Source organism: Columba livia, chromosome 13 (assembly GCF_036013475.1).
Source record: "Columba livia isolate bColLiv1 breed racing homer chromosome 13, bColLiv1.pat.W.v2, whole genome shotgun sequence".
Lineage (NCBI taxonomy): Eukaryota > Metazoa > Chordata > Aves > Columbiformes > Columbidae > Columba > Columba livia.
In genome coordinates this window covers 8,337,745-8,357,618 of record NC_088614.1, presented here as the reverse complement: position 1 = coordinate 8,357,618, position 19,874 = coordinate 8,337,745, and the positions used below count along the sequence as shown (strand labels likewise).

Below are 19,874 nucleotides of genomic sequence, written 5' to 3'. Positions count from 1 at the left end.
GCCCCGTCCCCCCGCCCCGCCTGCCAATGGCTCCGCACCGGGCCTGCCCCCCTGCCAGCCCCGCCCGGCCCCGGCGCGGGGGTTTCGGGGTGATGCAATAGCCGGGGGACACGGGGATGAAGGTTGGGGCGGGGGGGGGGCATCTGTCGTGAGGATGCTGCCCGGGCAGGGGGCCGAGGGCCGGGCGCTGTGATGCGTTGTGCGATGGCTGAGATGTTTGCAGCCCCCCCGATGTTTTTGCAGCCCCCGCCGGGCGGGAGGAGGAAGGAGGGAGAAGCGATGCGCAAGATGGAGCGGGCGCGGCGGGGCCCGGAGCCGGGCCGAGCGCACGGGAGGTAGCGGAGCTGGAGAGCAGGTGAGGCGGGGATGGCGAGGGGACAACGGGGGCTGGAGGGCGGTGTGGGCTGTGCCAGCCGGCCCGGCCCGGCTGGAGCCGGGGAAAGCGCCCGGCGGCTTGTGGGGCTGCTCGGGGGGAGCATCGCCCGCTCCGCCGCGGGCGGGAGCCGGGGAGCGTTCCCGTCTCCATCCCTGCGGTGTGTTCCGGACCATCACCGGGGGCTGGGAGGGCAATTTTGGGTCGCGGCAGCTCGCTGCTGCTTCAGGTGCGTGTGCCGGTGTGTTTTAGCCCGTTTCAGATGGAGCGATCTCCCCCTGCTGGGCTGCGCTTCCAGCGCTGCCAGTTGAAAACAGAAAATCTGACCCAAATCAATACGCTAATGGGAGGTGCTGGGGTTTAGGCAAAAGCGTAAGGGTTGTCTGTAAGATTGAGTTTCAGTCCTCTGCCTACAGAAACAGAGACAGATCCTCTGCTTTGCAGAACTCAGCTTGAAATAAATGTCTCCAGATGCTGTGCCCAAGGACCAGAGTTCTAAAAACCAGTCCTTGTGTGTGTTAGTGGGTTTCCACCCTAAACCTGGAGGGGCTGGATATTGCAGTTTAAATAAAAAATACATTCCATTATAAAAAAGTATCACATTTTGTTTCTTTTAAAGTTTGCAGTGGGATGTTAATTATTTATTTCACATCAATGTGTTGTAAAAGAAAAGTCTGAACGGTAAGAAACCTCATTGCCACATACAGTTACTCAGTGTTTCCAGACATCTCAAGCAACAAGATCACCAGAACATGTGTCAATTTTAAGACGCGATGTTTTTCTGCCATACGATATGAACCCTAATCCTGCAGGCAGCTCCTTTCAGAGAGTCCTGAACAATGTGAGGTTCCCTGTAGCATCAGCGCCCAAGACACGAGCGAATTGCTGCAGTGCATCTGTGATGGAGATGAGGTCATAGGGAAAAGAGAAATATTTCTGAAGTCAGTACAAGTGTAGGACACGGCATCTGGGTGAATCACACTCAATATCTCTGTAGACTGCAGGCTCAAGGTGATAATATAATCACACATTAATAGGTCTGAATTTGATTTTGAAATATTGATTTTCTTTTGGAACTGTCTTCAGGAACACTTTCTCTTTTTTAAAAGCCTTTGTGCTGTCCATTATCTGATCATAATCATTTTTTCATAGTCTGCATTTATCATCCTTTGGCGCTACCTCACCACTGTTTATAACAACTGCTGGTTGTCCTTGTCTCTTCATGCTTGTTCCTCAGCTCCTGATGTTTCCTGGGGGAGAGGTGGGTGACTGAAATGTCATTTCCCTTAGAAGGACAAAACCTCGACCTTGTTTGGGTCTCTGTGACCCAGTGGCTTGAGTGTTTGAATTATATTGATGAGGAACTTTATGCCTCACAGTTTTAAATGCCAGATTCAAACCTATGAAATGCTTGGGACCCAACCTCCTCTCTTTGCTTCTCTTTTTTGTCTTGGACACATTTGCATGGATTTTTTTCTTTTAACACACGGAGGAAGACATATTGTGCTCGTTTTCATCAGGCTTTAACTAGAGAGGGGGAAATACCTCCTTTTCTGGCTCTGTTGAGCTCTGATTTTCTCTTCATATGGGATGTTGAGACCTCTGTCTTCTGTACATGGGTCTTTCCACCCTGTGCAGGAAGGTGTCACTGTCCTGGCAGGTCCATCTGTCCATCTCACAGAGGAAGCACAGACACCAGAGAAAGTGAAAAGTCTTCCCTAAAACAATGTCAGGGCTGGCCTGACCTTCAGCTGTCTGGACTCTCCCAGTGAAATTCAGGAAGGGCCTGAGAACATGTAGAGGAGCTGAGCAAACAGGACGGTTCTGCACAGCCATGGCCCCTCAGGAAGCTTAGCTGCTCTCCTAAAACATATTACTAGGTCCATCACACTTTTTTGCTTCTTTTCTGATCTTTCTGTATGCTGTCCCCAATCCTGCTTCTCCACCTGTGTCATTTCTGTGCAGGAGCAGAACAAATAATGGAGAGAATAATCCCCTCCTTCAGGAAGAGGCTGCTGTGAATTATGGATCACAGCATTAGGTTTGTCACTAAGGTGTTTTTTTGACCCAGACAGTCCAGGAATTGAGGCTCCTGGGTTCCCACAGTCACAAGGGCTACAGGAGACCAGAGCTGGCAAAAATGCTTCTCATCTTCAGGCTCGATAATCCATTAGATGAGTAGAAACTCATTATCACCTCCTTTTCTCCGGGATGGCTGAAGGACAGACACAATGCTGGCACGCTCTCCTTGTTTCAAAAGCCGTACCCATCATCTCCTGCCCACAACAACGGCCCCATCACCAGGTGGGACATGTGTCAACACTGGGCCGACCCTGGTGGGAGCAGATGGCACTTGGACACACGGACAACCTTGCCGGCTGCTGCTGTCCTGATGATAAATTCTGGAAGATACCCAAGAGGTCTGGATTAACAAAGGGGTTTTTTTTAACTTGTAGTGTTTTAGTGAAGCCCATTGCACTGACATGGGGCTTGGTGGGAACTGTGTACAAAGGATTTGCTTCTTACTTCATCCCCGAAGGAGGTGCACTGTCAGCCCTGCTGTTCACCAGGGTGCTTTTTATTAATTTATAAGCCTCCTGGGCCTTAATCAATGAGAACAAGCCCTCCAGCAGCACGCGCTGCTCAAGAGGTGCCTGTTGCTCGACATTTTTGAAATTGGATAAATTCATGTCCGGGTGAGGAGGATGAGACGGTGACTGGGCTTCTGACTGTACTTGAACACACACACACGCACACATCCACTCTTGTTCTTTCTATTTTGCACAATAACACTGAGGAGCAACCCCAGCTCGCTGTGCCAGGCGCCCCTGACACCGAGGCCTTGGCCGCACCATGGATGGCAGGCAGCACCAGCTCCGGCCCGGCCTGCGGCGGGGAAAGGCTCCGAGCCCTCTCCGGGATCCCCGCCAGCGCCGGGCCCACCGCCGGCACCCGGCCGCCATTTCCTCCCGGCGGGTCCCCGGAGCCGCCCAGGCCCTGCCCCGCGGCACCTCCCCCGGCGCCGGTTCCCGCCCCGCCGCGGTCCCTCCCCGCTCCCTCTGCCGGCATTTCCTGGGCCGCCCATGGCCGCACCGGGCCTGGGGCTCAGCCCGCCCGCAGCGCCGCGGTCCCTCCCGCCGCCGCCGCGGGGACATTGCGGCCGCAACGGCCGGAGGCTGCGGGGCCGGTTTTGAGGCCGCTTCCCTCGGGGCCGCCGCCGCCTGCCGGTGTTTGCTGGTGCTTTGCTTCCCCCCCGCCTTTTTTTTTTTTATTTTATTATATTTTTTCCGGCTAAGTAAACGCGGTGGATAAAGCGCCGCCGACGCGGCTCCCGGGGGCCGGGCCGGGCGGAGGATGAGCGGGTCCTGCGGAGCGCGGAGCGCAGCCCGGTCCCCCGGGCCGACCCTCCCCGGGAAGGGTTCGCGGTGCAGAGCCCGGTCCTGCCGGCCATGAACGGGAAATGATTTTACCTCCGGCAGCTGTAGCGAGGACTAGCAGTAAGTAAATCACCTACCGCCAATAATTACGCGCTCGTCTTTGATTATACCCGAGCATACCCCCAACTTGTTGACACAACCAAGGGAGGAATATGTTTTTAACTCCATCATTTTCAAAGTGCAGGTTAGCATGTGCGGGTCTTGTTAATTGCGCCATTTATTCAGCACGTTATGGTTTTTAGCAGCCGGGAAGGTTTGCTGTGCTGCTGACATCTTCCTTTGCTTTTGTTCCAGAAATACGGCGGGTCCGCCGGTCATGGAGGGAACCAGGCAAACCAGGATTTGTCGTCCACACAAGATAAGTGAATCCTCAAAGGTTGGTATGTTTTGTGTTACCTACCAAAAAAAGCAAGTTAAAGCAATAATAAGAAGGGTGTAAAGGCTCTCCCCTGGATGGGCTGTTTTGGAGGAATGTGGATGTTTAGAGCTTTTAAAAAGAAACGTGAAAACACTGGTCTACCTGCTCAAGTATTTTTGATAGAAGAAATTGCTACCTAATGATTAAAAAAAAAAAAGCAACAGTAGCAAATGAGCATCTGCTCATCATGACTCATAACTGAAAAGAGAAACCCACGTTACTGCAGCACAGTATTTACAGCAAAAATTCAGTCATTAAATGCAATATGTTTATTTGGGCGATTTTTCGTACGGATCTATCTCATAAAATCCAAGCTTGTTACAGAAGCAAAGCTGGGATTACATTTTAGATTTAGTCCTTGTTTTGTACAAGATTTAAGTCTTGATCCTGCAAACAGTAGTTATTCCAGGAACTCAAGATGTTTTCTTAGGTTTGTGAGCTTAATTTTCTTTGTATAGAATATCTGTGTACACAAATATGTTGATTTTAGTTGGGAATCCACAGAAGTCCATCTTGGGTAGCTCTTCATGCAGGTCATCAGGATGATGACCTAAGATTTAGATGTAAATATCTGTTGTAATTACTGTGTTCAATGTGTGTCCACAGCACCAGGTTACAGATGCTGCAGAGCAGGGACCTTGTGCTACCGACAACAGCTGGAGCAGAAAAACTTCTCAGTGCTGTCTCTGTCTTATCGAAGTCGAATGAGACAGATCTCGTTTTCTTTTGCATCACTAACAAGTAGTGGTGCTGCATTAGCAATCTGAAAGAAATAGGATCTCTGAATCCAAAATAAGTTAAAATGCTGCTGTAATACAATTTAAATAGGACTAATTTTTAAACGCATCCCTACCAGTATAATCTTTCCTCAAGTGCTGATCCCGTCTACTACTTAAATGGTTTAGTCTGAATGTAATAATAATTCATCACGTTAAAAATTAATTAACTTGACAGCATTGTCTTATTTTCTTGCGTAGACAGCATCTGTCACTATCTGCTAAACTTAGAATGACTAGATAATGCTAAAGCTGTTCTACAGAATATAAACAGCTTGAGAAAGATGTTCGTGTTTAGTATAAAATTAGTCTTGGTTTTGAAATGTGTAGCTATCAGCTGTTATTTGCTCACTGAACGAATGGACTTGCTAAGTGGCTGAAATATGTTAATATATTCTGAGTCCAACCAGTGCCGTACGTAATGGTTTTGTGCTGATTTCTGAAGTCACAGCAATTCTACATGGCAACAAGGATTTCACGAGTACAACTTGTCAGGCGTATTTGCAGTCAGGATTATGCTCCTGACTCGACAGCCAGCTCAGTAAGTCAGGATCTCTGGCAAATCTTATATTCTGGTGTAATCTTGTTATGTACATACACGATGATGGTATTAGAGAATATTAGAGAGAAATGATCAGCCAATTTACAGAGACGAGAGGGAATATGTTTTTGGTTTAATCCAATAACTGTCCCCCGTGAGTCAGACTCAGAAAAGGGTGCTCTGTTACTGTCTGTTCATCCACTCTCCCTCAGCATAGTTGCCACAAATGGGTGGTTTGTCCTTTGCCATATTTATTCTCCTTCCTATGTCCTCCATCTCTGCTTGGGTACCTGTATGATAGCAACATTTCTCAAACTCAGAAAAGTTAAGATTAAACCCCGCATCTTTTTTCTGTTACAGACCTCTGGCAGTTTTATTCCTCAGTGGAAGTTACTTTGTCTGTGCCATAAATCCCTTTTTAAGTTCAGAGATATGATGAGGCAGTAAGGCAAATTAAAGAGTTTTGGCCCAGAAAACTTAGTTATTGAAGCCTCTTCACTTGGATTGGTTTAACTCTGTACACGAGCCTGTATGAAGTTACTCCAAGAGGCTTTTTCGCAGTTTAGTCTCTGCTGTTTAGAAAAGAACGTAAGCAAAACTGAGAAACCACTGTGATGTCATGCTAAGAGCAGCACGTTTGGTTATTAATTTGGGTCTCTTTGCTGAAAGGCAGACATGGGGATCAGGCTCCCAACGTCGGTGTGAGCTCAGGATGCTTGGCTGCCATCACGTCTGGACAGTGGGGAGCTGCCTGCATTAATCCCGGTTATCTCATCAAATAAAAGTACAATTAGCAAATTATGTGCACAGGGTGCATATCTAGAGCGAGGGTTGGGGAACCTTTCTCAGCCAGGTGGGTAGAGTTGTTGCCTCACTGTGATTTAATGAACCCATTGATGGCTCAGCGAGACAACAATAATCATGTGCTTTCTGTTCAGGAAACTAGGAAAGCCACAGATGGTTGGGCTTTATAGGAGAAGCAACAGTTTGGGGAAGGAAGGGTTGAATGCCTGGGAGGCTTGAAGAGACCTCAGGTCACCTGTGTGACTGTTTTCAATGAGGTTACGGACCGAGACACCTTTCCAGGGCGTCACTTCTGGGAACGCAGCCTGAGGGTGCAGAACTGGGCAAGACCCAGGGTGCTACAGCCAGAACTGTTCAGAGCCACCTTAGGTACAATACGAAGATGTGTTTCCTTTCCACCTCCTTTCATTTCTTTTACATGTCCTTACAGGCCCTGCAACTGGGCCGGGTTTGGATTTGGTAATTAAAGTTATGTATTTGCATTTAACTTAACCTGGCTTTCATTAAGAGAGATCACAAGGTAACCTCTTGTACCATCACACACACCATTCCTCCGGAAGAATGGTCCTAAAAGCTGCATCACTTGACATGCTGGGGTGACCAACCCCTTCAATACGTGTCCTGCAGGACATGCGAGGGGTAACAGAAAACATTTCCGTTTTCGTTCTTCTTAAGACTGGTAACGCGAGTCTGTGAGAAAAAGGCAAATACTGGTTGCCTCAAAAGCTCTGCGGCACGTACGGAGCTGGTGGGAAGAATGTCTGGACCAGAGGGGTCCCAGAAGGGCGCTAAACGGATATGTTCTGAGGGCATTTTCCCCTTTCTTTGAAAGAAAAATACTTAGTTGTGTTCATTAAACCCAAAACTACCTCGGCTTCTGGAAGCAAGCACTAATCTTATGGGAATAAGTTATCCACATCTGTGGCTTTGCACATAAATAAACAGCTATTACTTTTGAATGCAGCGTGTGTGCCTGAAATAATATGGAAAGAAAGAGAGGGATTTTCCCCTGACAAGCTCAGAAATGCAGAGTTCTGAAAAGATTGAAGAGGGGGGTAGCTGTCAAGTAAGCACTAACCCAAACAATACATGGGCTGGATGAAAATTTGGCATCCTGCTGCATGTGTGTCTCCCACTCCAAATATTTAGCAAATAGCTTAGTTGAGAAGAACTCTGCAAGGAGTCATTTGGGGGATGAGGAAGAAAGGAAATGTCAGCACAATGTCTCAAAGACAATGAGTGGAAGAGTTTCAGAAAATTGTGCCTGTATAAATCATCAGGGAGGAGGCTTGGATGCAGCATTGTGGAGGAGGTAGAAGTAGATTATGATAAAAAAGGGGAGTAGGAAGCAGTAAAATTCTGCATAGGCCTTTCAGAGCGGAGCTTGGGCTCTTACTATGTTGTTTGCCAATGGTGTCAAGTCAGAATTTATGATCAACATGCAACACAAGCAGGGTTTTTCTCATGCATGACTGCATCTAATGGGAAAACACTTTGTGCACACTGACATTTTTCTTAGTGAAAATACAATCTGCCTGATGCCGTTTGTTTATTCCAGGTGTACAGGTGGGATGACCACTCTAGTCTTGTTCTTCAGAGTCTGAATGAGCAGAGGCACCGAGGCCTCTTCTGTGACATTGTCCTTGTGGTGGACGAACAGCGAGTCCCTGCCCATCGGAACCTACTCGCTGTTTGCAGTGACTACTTCAACTCCATGTTCACCATTGGTATGCGAGAAGCCCACCAAAAAGAGGTTGAACTTTTTGGAGCCTCTTACATTGGTCTGAAGGCCGTGGTGGATTTCCTGTATGGCAGCGAGTTGTCTTTAGATGGTGGCAACATTGACTACGTGCTGGAAACAGCTCACCTGCTGCAGATCTGGAAGGTGGTTGACTTCTGCTGCGAGTATCTGGAGAACGAAGTCAGCGAGGAGAACTACCTGTACCTGCAGGAGCTCGCCTCCATTTACAACCTGAAGCGCCTTGATTCCTACATCGATTCTTTCATCCTGCAGAACTTTGGCACTCTGTCTTTCACCCCGGACTTCCTGCAGAACGTTTCCTTGCAGAAGTTGTGCCAATACCTGGACAGCAGCGATGTGCAGCAGGAGTGTGAGCACGACCTGCTCCAGGCTGCCTTGCAGTGGCTCACCCAGTACCCAGAAAGGGAGAACGAGGCTTACCAAGTGCTGGATAATATTCATTTTCCCTTGATACCTAAAAGTGATCTTCTCCATCGAGTCAAGCCTGCCGTCTGCTCTCTTCTTCCCAAAGAAGCCAACTGCGAGGGGTTCATCGAGGAAGCGGTGAACTATCACAACAACGTCACGGCTCAGCCGGTGCTGCAGAACAAGCGGACGGCGCTGCGGACCTGCGAGGAACGGCTCCTCTTTGTTGGGGGGGAGGTTTCTGAACGGTGCCTGGAACTGAGCGACGACACCTGTTTCTTGGACGTCCGAAAGGGGCAGTGGGTGGCAGAAACACCTCTCCCAGCCCGACGAAGTCACCACTGCGTCGCAGTCTTGGGAGGCTTCATCTTCATAGCCGGAGGCAGCTTTTCAAGAGACAATGGAGGGGATGCAGCTTCAAATCTCCTATATAGGTATGATCCCCGCTGTAACCAGTGGATAAAGGTGAGACTTAAGCTGTATTATTTCTCTGTTTGAAGTCCTTAATGTGTAGAGTGTTTTCTTCTTTTAGGTGGAAGGACAGGGCTTGTTAGAATAGCCAGCATAATAATGGTTGCAAGTGGCAAATCAAGTTATTTAAGTTGAAAAAGCAGCTACTTGAATCCTTTGTGGGAATGCTTAAGTTGCACAAGCAGCGAAAAGACTTTGAGGCAGATTTTCAGCTTCACTTGGGAATTGGGCGTCTCATCTGTGAAATTCCTGGTCAGCAAACACCTGCAACTCTTTAGATTAGTTTTGGGAATAATGCTAGAGCAGACTTACAGACGCGATTGCTTAGTTCATCTTTCTCAAGCTGTAGCACATATAAATAAATAAACAAATGGTCTGACATAAAAAGAATGTGTCTCTGCCACTTGCCAAATGTGTCTGTGCTAAGAGTCTCTTCAAACAAGCTATTTACCTCCAGTCCTGCTGTAAAACCCTGCAGCCAGTGCAGGACCTATCAAATATTACACTGTTTTTGAACCAGTTGTCTTGTGTGGTTCAGTTGTGTTTCTGATTGATTCAATTTATGTTTCTTGCAGAGTTTTGGAAGGAGGCCCATGTAACACAAACCTTTATAGGGTGACCTGTCTTTGAGGTTTTTTTCTGTCATCCCTTTTTTTTGTAAAGAAGTGCTATGTAACATGCAACTGCAGAAAAACAAAAGTATTTTATGTGTATAATTGATCAAAACCAGTAGCTCTCCTTTTTAAATAAATGGGAAGAAGCAAAATCTGTCCTCAGACATGAATAGATATTAATTCAGCTTGCTTACCAGATGGTTGAAAATGCCAGCATGTTATATTCTTTTTTTGACAGGTTGCTTCTATGAGACAACGCCGCGTAGATTTCTACCTGGGAGCTATTACCGACATGCTGGTAGCTGTTGGTGGCAGGAATGAAAATGGGGCACTTTCTTCAGTCGAGACCTACAGTCCTCAGAAGGATTCATGGTCCTACATAGCAGGCTTGCCAAGGTAGGAGATGTTTGGAAAGCTATTCCACGTTTGGAGAATGGTGGTAGAGCGAGCTCGTGTGACTTAAGCCAATGAATGGGTGTCCCTAGGAGGGCAGCAAGGGATCTATAATCAACATGTATCAGCAAGTGATAAACCAGATCAGCATCTGGTATTTGAGCAGCCATCTCTTCCAGGCAGTCAAGTGTCAACTTGATTGGTTTTAGTGCTTGTCCTGAGGTACATCTGAAGGATGTAGAGCCCATGTAATTTCACTCGACTATTCTTGAGATGTTTTTCCTGAAGTCACTTGAAATCGAGTCTTTTCAGAGGCACTGTTTAGATCTTGATCAAAGGCTATTGTTATTTATTTGGCCTGACTTTGTCACCTTATTGTGATTGTTTTCCTTGCAAGGTGTTTCTTTCTGGCTGCTCAGGTTGGCTGTTACGGATAAACTACATTTATCTGTAGACAGCTGGGCAAATACGACCTCTCTTTTTCTCAGTATGAGTTACAACTTAGCTGCTGTACCTTTTAGAGGCTTTAGTACTGCAGCTCAGCTCTCCTTGTAACAGCAGCACAGCTCCTGTCTTCAATCAGTGTTTGAGTAGTGTCTCGGTAAGAGTGGTACCACAGTGTTTCATTTGCAAGCAGTTGTTCAGATTTAGTAATATTTCACATTTATGGAAATTACAGGAGTATTGGCTATACCAATGGTATTCTCGTGATGGCTGAAACCTGCAACGTCAGCAGCAGTGCTTGCTTGCTTAGTGGAACTGTTGCAAGTATCTTGTTTGTGATGCCGAGTTTTTCCCCTTGTTCCCTGAGCTGCAGAGCCAGAGGCAGCCAGTGAAAGCACAGGAGTCTGCTGCCCGGTTCTATTTTGGGCAGGTGCTGCAATGCAAGTCTGATCCGGGCTAACAGCTGGGCTGGAGTGCTCTGCAAAAACAGGATGCTGGTTTCCGTTTTATTCCTCATCACATAGACAGATCTAGACATGGAGGCTAAGCAGCACAATTTTTCCTTGGTTTGGAGCTGTGTTTGAGAGTTTTTCAGTTCCTAAGCCCTTCTCTTAATCAGGGTGACCTGTGACATCTCATAGATACTGTAGCACAGCTTTTTTTTTTTTTTTTTAAACATTTTTTCAAAGAAATGTAGATGTGACCTGACTGCCTTGTATGTTGTCAGAAAAACACTCACCTTAGAACAGATATGGATTTTTTTTTCCCCAGCATATAAGGGGAAGCTTGCAGACAGCAAACTGTCTGAACAGAGACAGCTTTTCTGAATGTTCTTACTGCTACCTGTGTGTTGGTTTTGTGAATTTTACAGCTGCAGCATTTAAAAATGAACACCGGTGTGTGTGGGAGGGTGAATTTTTTTATTAGAGTCCCTAGTTGATCCACTGGACTTGGCAAAAGTCCCCTTTGTGGGACAGACCCCACTTAGGTTTACTTAGCTGGTTGCTGAATTGCAGGGTTAGACTGTAACACAGTGACTACTGAGGTTTGTTGCTGCATCCCAAAGAAATAGCTCAGTGTCCTCTCCTCCTGCTTGCTCTGTCCTTGTCCTGTGCTGTCCCTTCGAATCACAGAATCATTTCAGTTGGAAGAGACCCTTGGGATCATCGAGTCCAACCATAACCTAAGTCTAGGACTAAACCATGTCCCTAAGAACCTCGTCTAAACGCCTTTTAAACCCCTCCAGGGATGGTGACCCTTGTGCTAGCCCAGGTGTTTGTGCAGCTGTGTATTGAACTGGATAGTTCCCACTTTTCCATGTTTTAATAGCTGCTCTCTTGCATGTTACTATGTCTCTAGTTAGATCTTAGCGGACACTTAGTACCTTCAGATTTTGTCTTTTTGTCCCTCCTTCTCCTGTTTGAGCACTCTTGTGTTGGGCAAAAATGGGTGCAGAGGTGGCCAACAGAAAGAAACCTCACTGGATGCGGGGGCACGTGGATGCTGCTGGAGCGCAGAGATGTGGCTGTGGCAGGAATCTGGACACTCCCTTCCTGATGTGCCTCAGATGGGTTTGCTGACAGCAGAAGGATGAGAGAGAATTTTGTGATCTATTCACAACTATAAGAAAGGCTGCTCACTAGAGTTCCTTTTATGTACTTCTATTTTCCCTTCAAACTACACTTGATCTGGTCTATGTTTTGCTCCCCACCGTGCGCTTTTGTTCCTCAAACTGATTTTAGTTAGTTTTTACCCAAATTACATCTCCCCAGCCGTATCCTAGCAGCAAATCATTTCTCCTCATGTAGAAGAAATCAGAAGCTCCAATCTTCTGCTTCCTGATTGCCTGATAAGTTAACACATCCCAACACAGCTGCTTTGTTTCCTGCATTTTTCTGTCTTCTTCCCTCTGGAGAGAAAATGTGCAGGTTTTTTGTCCTTTTGGTTGCACGGCCACCCGAAGCAGCTCCCTTCCCACAGCTCTGGTGGTGTTTGTGCCGGCTCTGAACCAGCAGCTGCCTGGAAGACCATTCCCTGGAGCAACAGGTGTGGGTTGACATCATCGTGGGGTGGTTAAGTTGGAGCTGTGTGGTGTTGGACTCTCAAGGGTTTATATTTGTTAAAGCTTCTCCTCTGAACATCCAGAAAATGGTTTTATTTTTATTTTTTCTTCCTGAGGTTTATAGCTTGCTGTGTGTGGAGATCTTCAGGGACAAGGCAATGGTTGGGCCTTGGATAGAGGGGCCTCCTCTCTGCTGCCAAATCCTCCGTGTTGCTGCCCACAGCGCAGTCGTGCTTCTCCAAGGAAGAGCTTTGCAAGCTCTTTTTTATGTCTTCTTCCTCCCGCCCCCTTCACCACCCTAATATGGTCAAAACAACACATTGTTTTCCCTAACCGCTTTCTTGGAAAGAGCAGAGCTGTTTTGACTGAAGTAACGCTGTCTTATTGGAAAACAGCATCTTGAGGCAGATGCTTAACATGGAAACTTCAGCCAAGTGATCTAAAGGATGGACCTGGTCCAGGTTTGCTCCAAGTTAATTTTGCCTGACTCTCTTTAGGGTCCTTGGTTGTGGGATACTGTTCCCATTCTTCAGAGAGGTCCGATTTTGTTTTTTTTTTTTTTTGCCGTTTTCCCAGGCTCTTTGGGAGCAGTTGCTGCCATAGTTTCTAGCCCAGAAGGGAGCAGCAGTGGCTGACAAGCTTGGCAGAGCAGAAGCTGGTGCAATGTTCTCATCTTGAACAGACCATGTAAAAGCCTGCTGCAGACATCGCTGAAATTAATTGAGTGGCCCTAGGTTAAAGTTTGGCAGAACAACTGAAAGCAGTTGAGTGAGGAAATGTGTTGGAGCAGGTTAACGAGTGATGGTATCTGCTCTACCAGTTGGGTCATGAATAATTTCGCAGGGTTGCAACAGGTGGACACTGAAATTCAGAGCAACCACAGCTCGCCTGGACTTTGGTTGGGGCAGGAGATCCCCAAGGCTTTATCAAGTTAGGCCAAGTGTTCTGTTTAAGAAAAGAAATGGTAGATTTTCTAGCATTGAACGGTGTTACTGTGTCAGAAACTGTAATTTTTGCAGTGTTTTATCTAGGTAAGTTATTAAAAAAAGGCAGCTGGCTCTAGCAGATGTTCTGAATCCAAACTTCTTTCTCCTTAGTGCCTTTATCTTTTTCTGGCCACACATAGATAATGCTGCCAAAACTTTCGATGCTTTCTGTTGGAGGATGTCTGGACTCACTGTATTGAAGTGTCCTGTTCTACTGCACATTTAGAAATGCCCCTGTTTCAACCACAGGGCTTGCGGAAAGGATTCTTACTCATTGTTTTCAGTTTCTGCGTTATAGTTTATGCATTTTTCTATTACTGTGAAGTGGGGTATGTGAAATTTTAGATGAGCTTTTCAGAAGTCAGGCAAAGTGAAACACCGCTGGCGTAACTCTCTCTCATCTGACACTACCTCCACAGTGGAGTGCGCTGCACATCCTCCAGGTAGCTTGCTGCTTAGATGTGGGTTCGAAGTTAGTGCAGTTTGAGAAAGAAAATGAATTAAAGTTTGCCCGTCCTACTTCCCAGATAGGTTGTCTCCTTTTTAAGAACCATTCCTGTGTATATAGAGAAGTGAAGACTCTACCAACCAGACTGGGTGTTGCTTGGAGGCGTACACTCCCATTTCTTGTCTCTAAGAGACCACAAACAAGGCAGAGCAGCATCCATGTGCACGACACCTGCCCAAGCATTTCTGGTGGTGCAAAAGCTGAAGCACATGTGCTCAAGGTATTTCATGTCAAACAGGAGCACCAGCCCTGAGTTATGTGCTTCCATGGTTAGGCAGATGGTGAGCTGTGGCATTTTCAAGTTGCCTTTTTGGATAAAGTCACATAACTATGCCTTAGTCCTCTCTTTCTTCTTTCCTTTCTTTTTCCTGAGTGGCTAAGAAGCCGTGAGGTTCTGAAGTTATCCCTTCAAGGTCTCCAGGTATGATGCTTCAGCCCCTGTAGTTGCAAGGTCTGTCCTGGCCACTCTGCATTCTTAGGCCAATCATGTCAAGGATTTTTCTGTTTCTTGTAGCAGGAGCCTGTTAAAATATCTGATGCAGACACTGGTCAGGAATTAGAAGCTTCAGTAAGCATCTAGAATAACAAACATATTTTAGCTTTTCTCAGAAGTATTGTGCTTTCAGGGTAAACATGGGTTTTCTTTTCTATTCCACCTTTTCCCTTGGCACAAAAGCGCTTGGCACTGAGGTGTGTGGAAGAAGTTATGATACAGTTTGTGTAGCTGAGATACATGATTACTGTGCGAAATAAAAACAGCTCAAGGTTCTCTCCACATAGAGTTTCGAGCGTGTTCGGGCATGGTTCAAAAGCATTCCAGGCTAAAGTAACGCTAATGTAGGTTCGTCTGCCATAGAGGTTGAGTTGTCTTGAGTCCTTGACTACAAAGGATGGTAGTAGAGGGAGCGAGTGCTGCGTGGTGAGTCCATTGCTCTGCAGCCCTGTGAGTGTTAAATTGTTTGGGCTCTTTGTATCCAGTGTGCGAGCTGGTTTGCTGTGGCTGGTGCTGCCTCTTGACACACACCCCCATACCCAAGAAAAGAAAAAAAGGCATTTGCAGGAAGGGTATGTTCAAAGAAGCCAGGGCTGGTCCTTGCCTTAGCATTCCACTTCTAAGAGTTCAAAAGGGTTTGGTCAGAAACATCCTAATGTGAAGTTAAGAACAGCCTCAAGATTTAGTTTTGTAGTGGCTTTATTATGGGTGATCAAAGGGGTTTTCTGTCTGCCCTGCGGAAACAGCATGCATGATGCTGGTTTCTACCTTTGGTGTATGATCGACTGAGGTCTGTTGCCTTGTCTTGGGGTGACCAAAGAAATTATCACCTCTATAGCAAAAGTGGTAGAACAGTTGGATAGCTCATGAAAAGGACACTCTGTGTATCATGACTGCAAAAAATCTGGGCTGTGAGCACTGGTGGGTAAGAAATGTGATTTGTGATCCTGAAGCTGTGGAAGTGGAAACCAGCAGTAGTTTTCTTGTTGTTTTTTTTTGGTTAACTGCTACTAGTAAGTCTGAGAGGTATCATGATTATTTCCTCTTTCTGTCATAGAAACCCTTGCTGAGATGTGGATTTTTTCCTCTCTGGCCCTCTCAGGCTGATCCAACCCAAGCACTGAAGCAGGAAAATGGGAGTGAAGGCCATGCCAACTAGAGCAGGATGGGTTCCCTCTTGTATGACACACTGTAGAGGATGCCTTAAAAAGTGATTGTCATACCTTAGCGCTCTGTAGCGACCAGGTATGAAAAGGATGCCTTAAAAAGTGATCGTTGTACCTTAGCGCTCTGCAGCGCAGAGTGGAGCAGCATGAATAAGAATAGTTACTGGGTAACTAACAGGATTAGGGATTCTTCTGTCTTCAGTTAATTTTCTTTAGTGCCAGTCCTTATTGAATGCTTGTGTATCTTGATAAAATCCATAAGTACTAAGTTGGGATCATTTTTGTTTGCCTGTCCTAGGTTTACCTATGGCCACGCTGGAACAGTCTACAAGGAATTTGTGTACATTTCAGGAGGCCATGATTACCAAATTGGCCCATATAGGAAAAACCTGCTGTGTTACGATTACCGCACGGATGTTTGGGAGGAGAAGAGGCCCATGATCACTGCCCGAGGGTGGCACAGCATGTGCACCTTACAGGACAACATTTACTCCATTGGTGGCAGCGATGACAACATCGAAACCATGGCTCGTTTTGACATTCTGAGCGTGGAGTCGTACAGCCCTCAGTGTAACCAGTGGACCAGAGTTGCTCCTCTCTTGCAAGCGAACAGTGAGTCAGGGGTGGCAGTTTGGGAAGGGAAGATTTACATCCTCGGAGGCTACAGCTGGGAAGAAACAGTCTTCTCCAAAACAGTCCAGGTTTATGATAAGGAGAAAAATAAGTGGTACAAAGGAACTGATTTACCCAAAGCAATTGCTGGTGTGTCTGCATGTGTCTGTGCATTGAAACCCAAAACTGAGGACAAGAAGAAAAAGAAGAAAACAAAAAAACATCAAGATCGAGGAAGATGACTACTTCTGGATAACCACCCTTGGATGGTGGACTCCAACAAAACTCTGTATTTAATCATTTCTATATCACCTTGATTCTTTTATTTTTAAATGGTGGGGAAGGCATCTTCTGAAGCCTCAAATGTACGGTTGAATGTGGTTTTGGATTAAGCTCATGTTCAAGGTAAAAACAACAAAAGAAACCAAAAATTCCCCCTCCTACTATATAAAGGGTGATACGGTGAGAGAGGTTACACTGCTCTCCGGAATGCTGAGGCTTAGTCTTTTACTTGTGTGGTTCATGGCATTTCCAAATACATCATATTATATCGACTTTTTAAAAACAAGGTTGAATATGCGGCTGAGATGATCATGTCAAGGGGGAGGAGGCAGTTACAGAGCGGTTCAAAGGAGTTCAGAAGCAACTGCTAAGAAATAGTGAAATGGATCTTCGATGTTGTAAATCTTGAGTTTTTGTGATGTTAAATTTAACTTAGAATACATTCTTGAGTTGTTAGTGTCAGATTTCTGGAACACAGGATTGTTCAAAGAGGATATTGCTTTTGGTGAATGCAGGTCAGATCAGTTTGAAGAGCAAATAACTCCACTGTACTCTTAGGATTATGAAGACCTTACTGTGTGGCTAAAGAGTAGATGGGATTGACTTGGGCTTGGATCGATACCATGTGAGCTTCGAAATCTGGGAAAGGCAACGGGACTTTTGCATCCCTTGTTGTGGCACTTTTAATACTAAACACAATAGCAAGTTTTTCTTAGGCTTTAAAATATGCCTTAGAAGGAGGAAAAAAATATATATTGAAGAACTTGAGAGAAGATTTGAGGATGTGGGTGGAAATTGTACAATTTGCCTCGGGCTTTAAAGCAGATGGAACTGATAGGAGCTCACTGTGAGTTTGGGGTTTGCTGCATCGGGTAGTGGTGAGGAGGGATGGCAGGAGGGTCCTTCAGGTGAACTGGAAATAAGATGTTTCTCCCCAGCCCGACTGGGCTCTCACAGTGGTCACAGCTAGTAGCTGGTATGAGCAAGAGCCCATATGGGACTTGTCAGCTGTCAAAAAATTTATTAACCCAGGATTATTAATTGGGGTTCGGTAATCCTGAAGAACAGCAACTTGTTTTTTTACCTGAGCTCATGGCCCACGCTTTCCTTTTTTTTTTTTTTTTTCCCAAGTTCAAAATGTCTTTTCATAAGAGCAGCCTTTTGTGATGAATTTGGCAGGGACTTGAAGCCACGGCTCATCGGGAACGCAACCGAACACCTTCCCCTGCGAGACAGGGGAAACCCAAAATAAACTCAGGACTGCGTTTGGGATCCAGACAGTGGGACTGAACTGAAAATCGTCTGTTAGATCCTCTGTGTCACACTATCCTCTGCATTCCAAGTCAGGAGCTTTCAGCCCCAAGTGTTAGTCCACCGCCTCTACAAACACAGCTGATTCTGCTGCAGATATTAAAATTCCCCGACTGTCTGGCCAGCTTTCAGGCATTCACCCTGGGGCATTTGACAAATGCACCTCTGATTTGCAAGAAGTCGATCACCAGCAAGCTGATACAACCGCTTCAGTTACTGTCATCATGCCAGGCCACAGACTAATATTCCTTCTTCCCAAAAGAAATTTTTAGAAAGTTTTTAAAAACAACTTTTATACTTTTTTATAACGCATTTTGCTAACTCAGTCTCTTGTTTGCCAGATATTATTTACTGTAGAAGCTACTGCTCTGTCATTGTGACCCCGCTGTTGCCGTCAGGAACTCATCATTCGGTGGATCTTTTAGTTTTGGTGTGGTTGGGGGGACGCGATGCAGCTGTCGGGACAGCGCTGCCATTCTCAGCGTGGTTCAGCTCGCAGACAGGCGAATAAACATGCTTTATTTGCAGCTATTGGGGATCTGCTGAGTGGATTTCAGGGGCTTTGAACGTTCTGCTTTGGAACGATTGATTGTTGCTGTTATTTCTGCCTCGGTCTTTTCACATCTCCCTCGTGCACCATAACCATGTATTTCAGATTTGCCTTTTTTTCCATCTGGTGTTAATAAGCTGATATCCTGCTACCTTTTTGTATTGTTTTGTTTTGGTTTTTTTTCCTATTTTATTTTCAACTATTTACCTCAGTAATTGGAAAACACTAAGAAAACATTTTTGCACTTAATTTCATTTGAAGCTCTTGTTAATGAAGAACTCTTAGATATATTGCAAGAACATATTTGTATTGAAAGAGGTACCTCTGAATAAATTTCTGGAGTACAAGGAAGTTACAGGTTTCTTCTTCAGTGCTAAGACAGGATTTAAGAAAACTAGTTGGAATTAATTTTGTGAAACTCCTTGAGGTCTTTTTGCTATTTAAAAGATAGAGCCTCAGGAGTTAGTCTTTCATTTGCATTAATGAATTTATTTTAAAGCCTTTGTACACTGCATGAGGTAATGGTTAATCTTTTTTCATCCTAGAAATTTTTAAAAAATGAAAAAAAAAAAAAGACAAACATTTTGATTATGACAAATTCATTAGTGAGTTATTTGGATCTTTTTATATCTGAAACCCTTGCAATGTTGACTGACAACTACTTAACGTTTTGGGACATTTTCACATGTAAGTACAGAATGAAAATTTCAAATAATTCCTTTGTTTCTGTTAATGGGTTGCTTCTTACTATATCCCCCCCCTTTTACCATGTTCATGTATTACATTAATGTCTGGAGACAATAAATCCAGTTTAGAATATTGTATTCATCACCATCTGACTTGTGTATTGATTTAACTGAGGTTTTCCTTTTTGATAAATTGGAAAGAAGTAATTCTGTAATTATTTTTAGGTGGCATTGATAATGGTGGAAATGTTTTCATAGGCAGAAACTAATTGTATCAATATAAAGCAGAAATATAACTTATTTGGCTAATCCACCTTTTCTGCATCATGCTCCAAACAAATTATTTTTCACAATTTTTGCAGCTGTCATGAAGGACCCAGTTTATGTAGTAGTTTCAAAGACAGTGTTTAACGGGGAATAGATAAACACAGTTCTGACTTCATAATGTTACTTATGTAGGCAAAATATAACCCCAGTACTCATCAAAACGAGCTTTATTTTTTCTGGTCTATTTATTGTCCCTTCCAAACTAGAGGCTATAGGTGAGATTGGGACATCTCTTGTGTTATTAGAGGTCACTGGGGTATTGTACCTGTTGTTGCCATAAGCTTTTATCCATTATTAAAGAAACAAATGATTATCATTTGCACCTACGAGGCTCCCAGTAGTAGGCATTGCTAGAAGCACAGCCTGGCAGAGTCCCTGGTGACTTTGCATGTTGTTTTACCCAGATGTGGTTTATCAGCACTCGGGAAGTGTTAGTAGGTCACACACGGTGCT

The 19,874-nt window shown here is 45.3% G+C and overlaps 1 protein-coding gene across 2 annotated transcripts; it reads left to right on the top strand.

Moving 5' to 3' along the window:
* Positions 1-14: 14 nt before the first annotated feature.
* KLHL36 (kelch like family member 36) lies at positions 15-19,239 on the top strand. 2 transcript variants are annotated; one of them, XM_065028879.1, is made up of 5 exons: positions 15-355; positions 4,105-4,186; positions 7,908-8,981; positions 9,840-9,997; positions 15,952-19,239. In XM_065028879.1, the coding sequence occupies exons 2-5, from the start codon at positions 4,127-4,129 to the stop codon at positions 16,505-16,507; spliced, it is 1,848 nt and encodes a 615-aa protein (XP_064884951.1). In that variant the 5' UTR covers positions 15-355; positions 4,105-4,126; the 3' UTR covers positions 16,508-19,239. The 2 variants fall into 2 exon arrangements, with proteins under 2 accessions (XP_064884951.1, XP_005504797.1); XM_005504740.3 differs by lacking the exon at positions 15-355 and adding an exon at positions 3,423-3,870.
* Positions 19,240-19,874: the final 635 nt, after the last annotated feature.

Coding starts and splice junctions, on each gene's coding strand:
- KLHL36 (XM_065028879.1), top strand. CDS start 4,127: ATGGAGGGAACCAGGCAAACCAGGATTTGTCGTCCACACAAGATAAGT. Junction 4,187..7,907: donor AGATAAGTGAATCCTCAAAG/GTTGGTATGTTT, acceptor TGTTTATTCCAG/GTGTACAGGTGGGATGACCA. Junction 8,982..9,839: donor GCTGTAACCAGTGGATAAAG/GTGAGACTTAAG, acceptor TTTTTTTGACAG/GTTGCTTCTATGAGACAACG.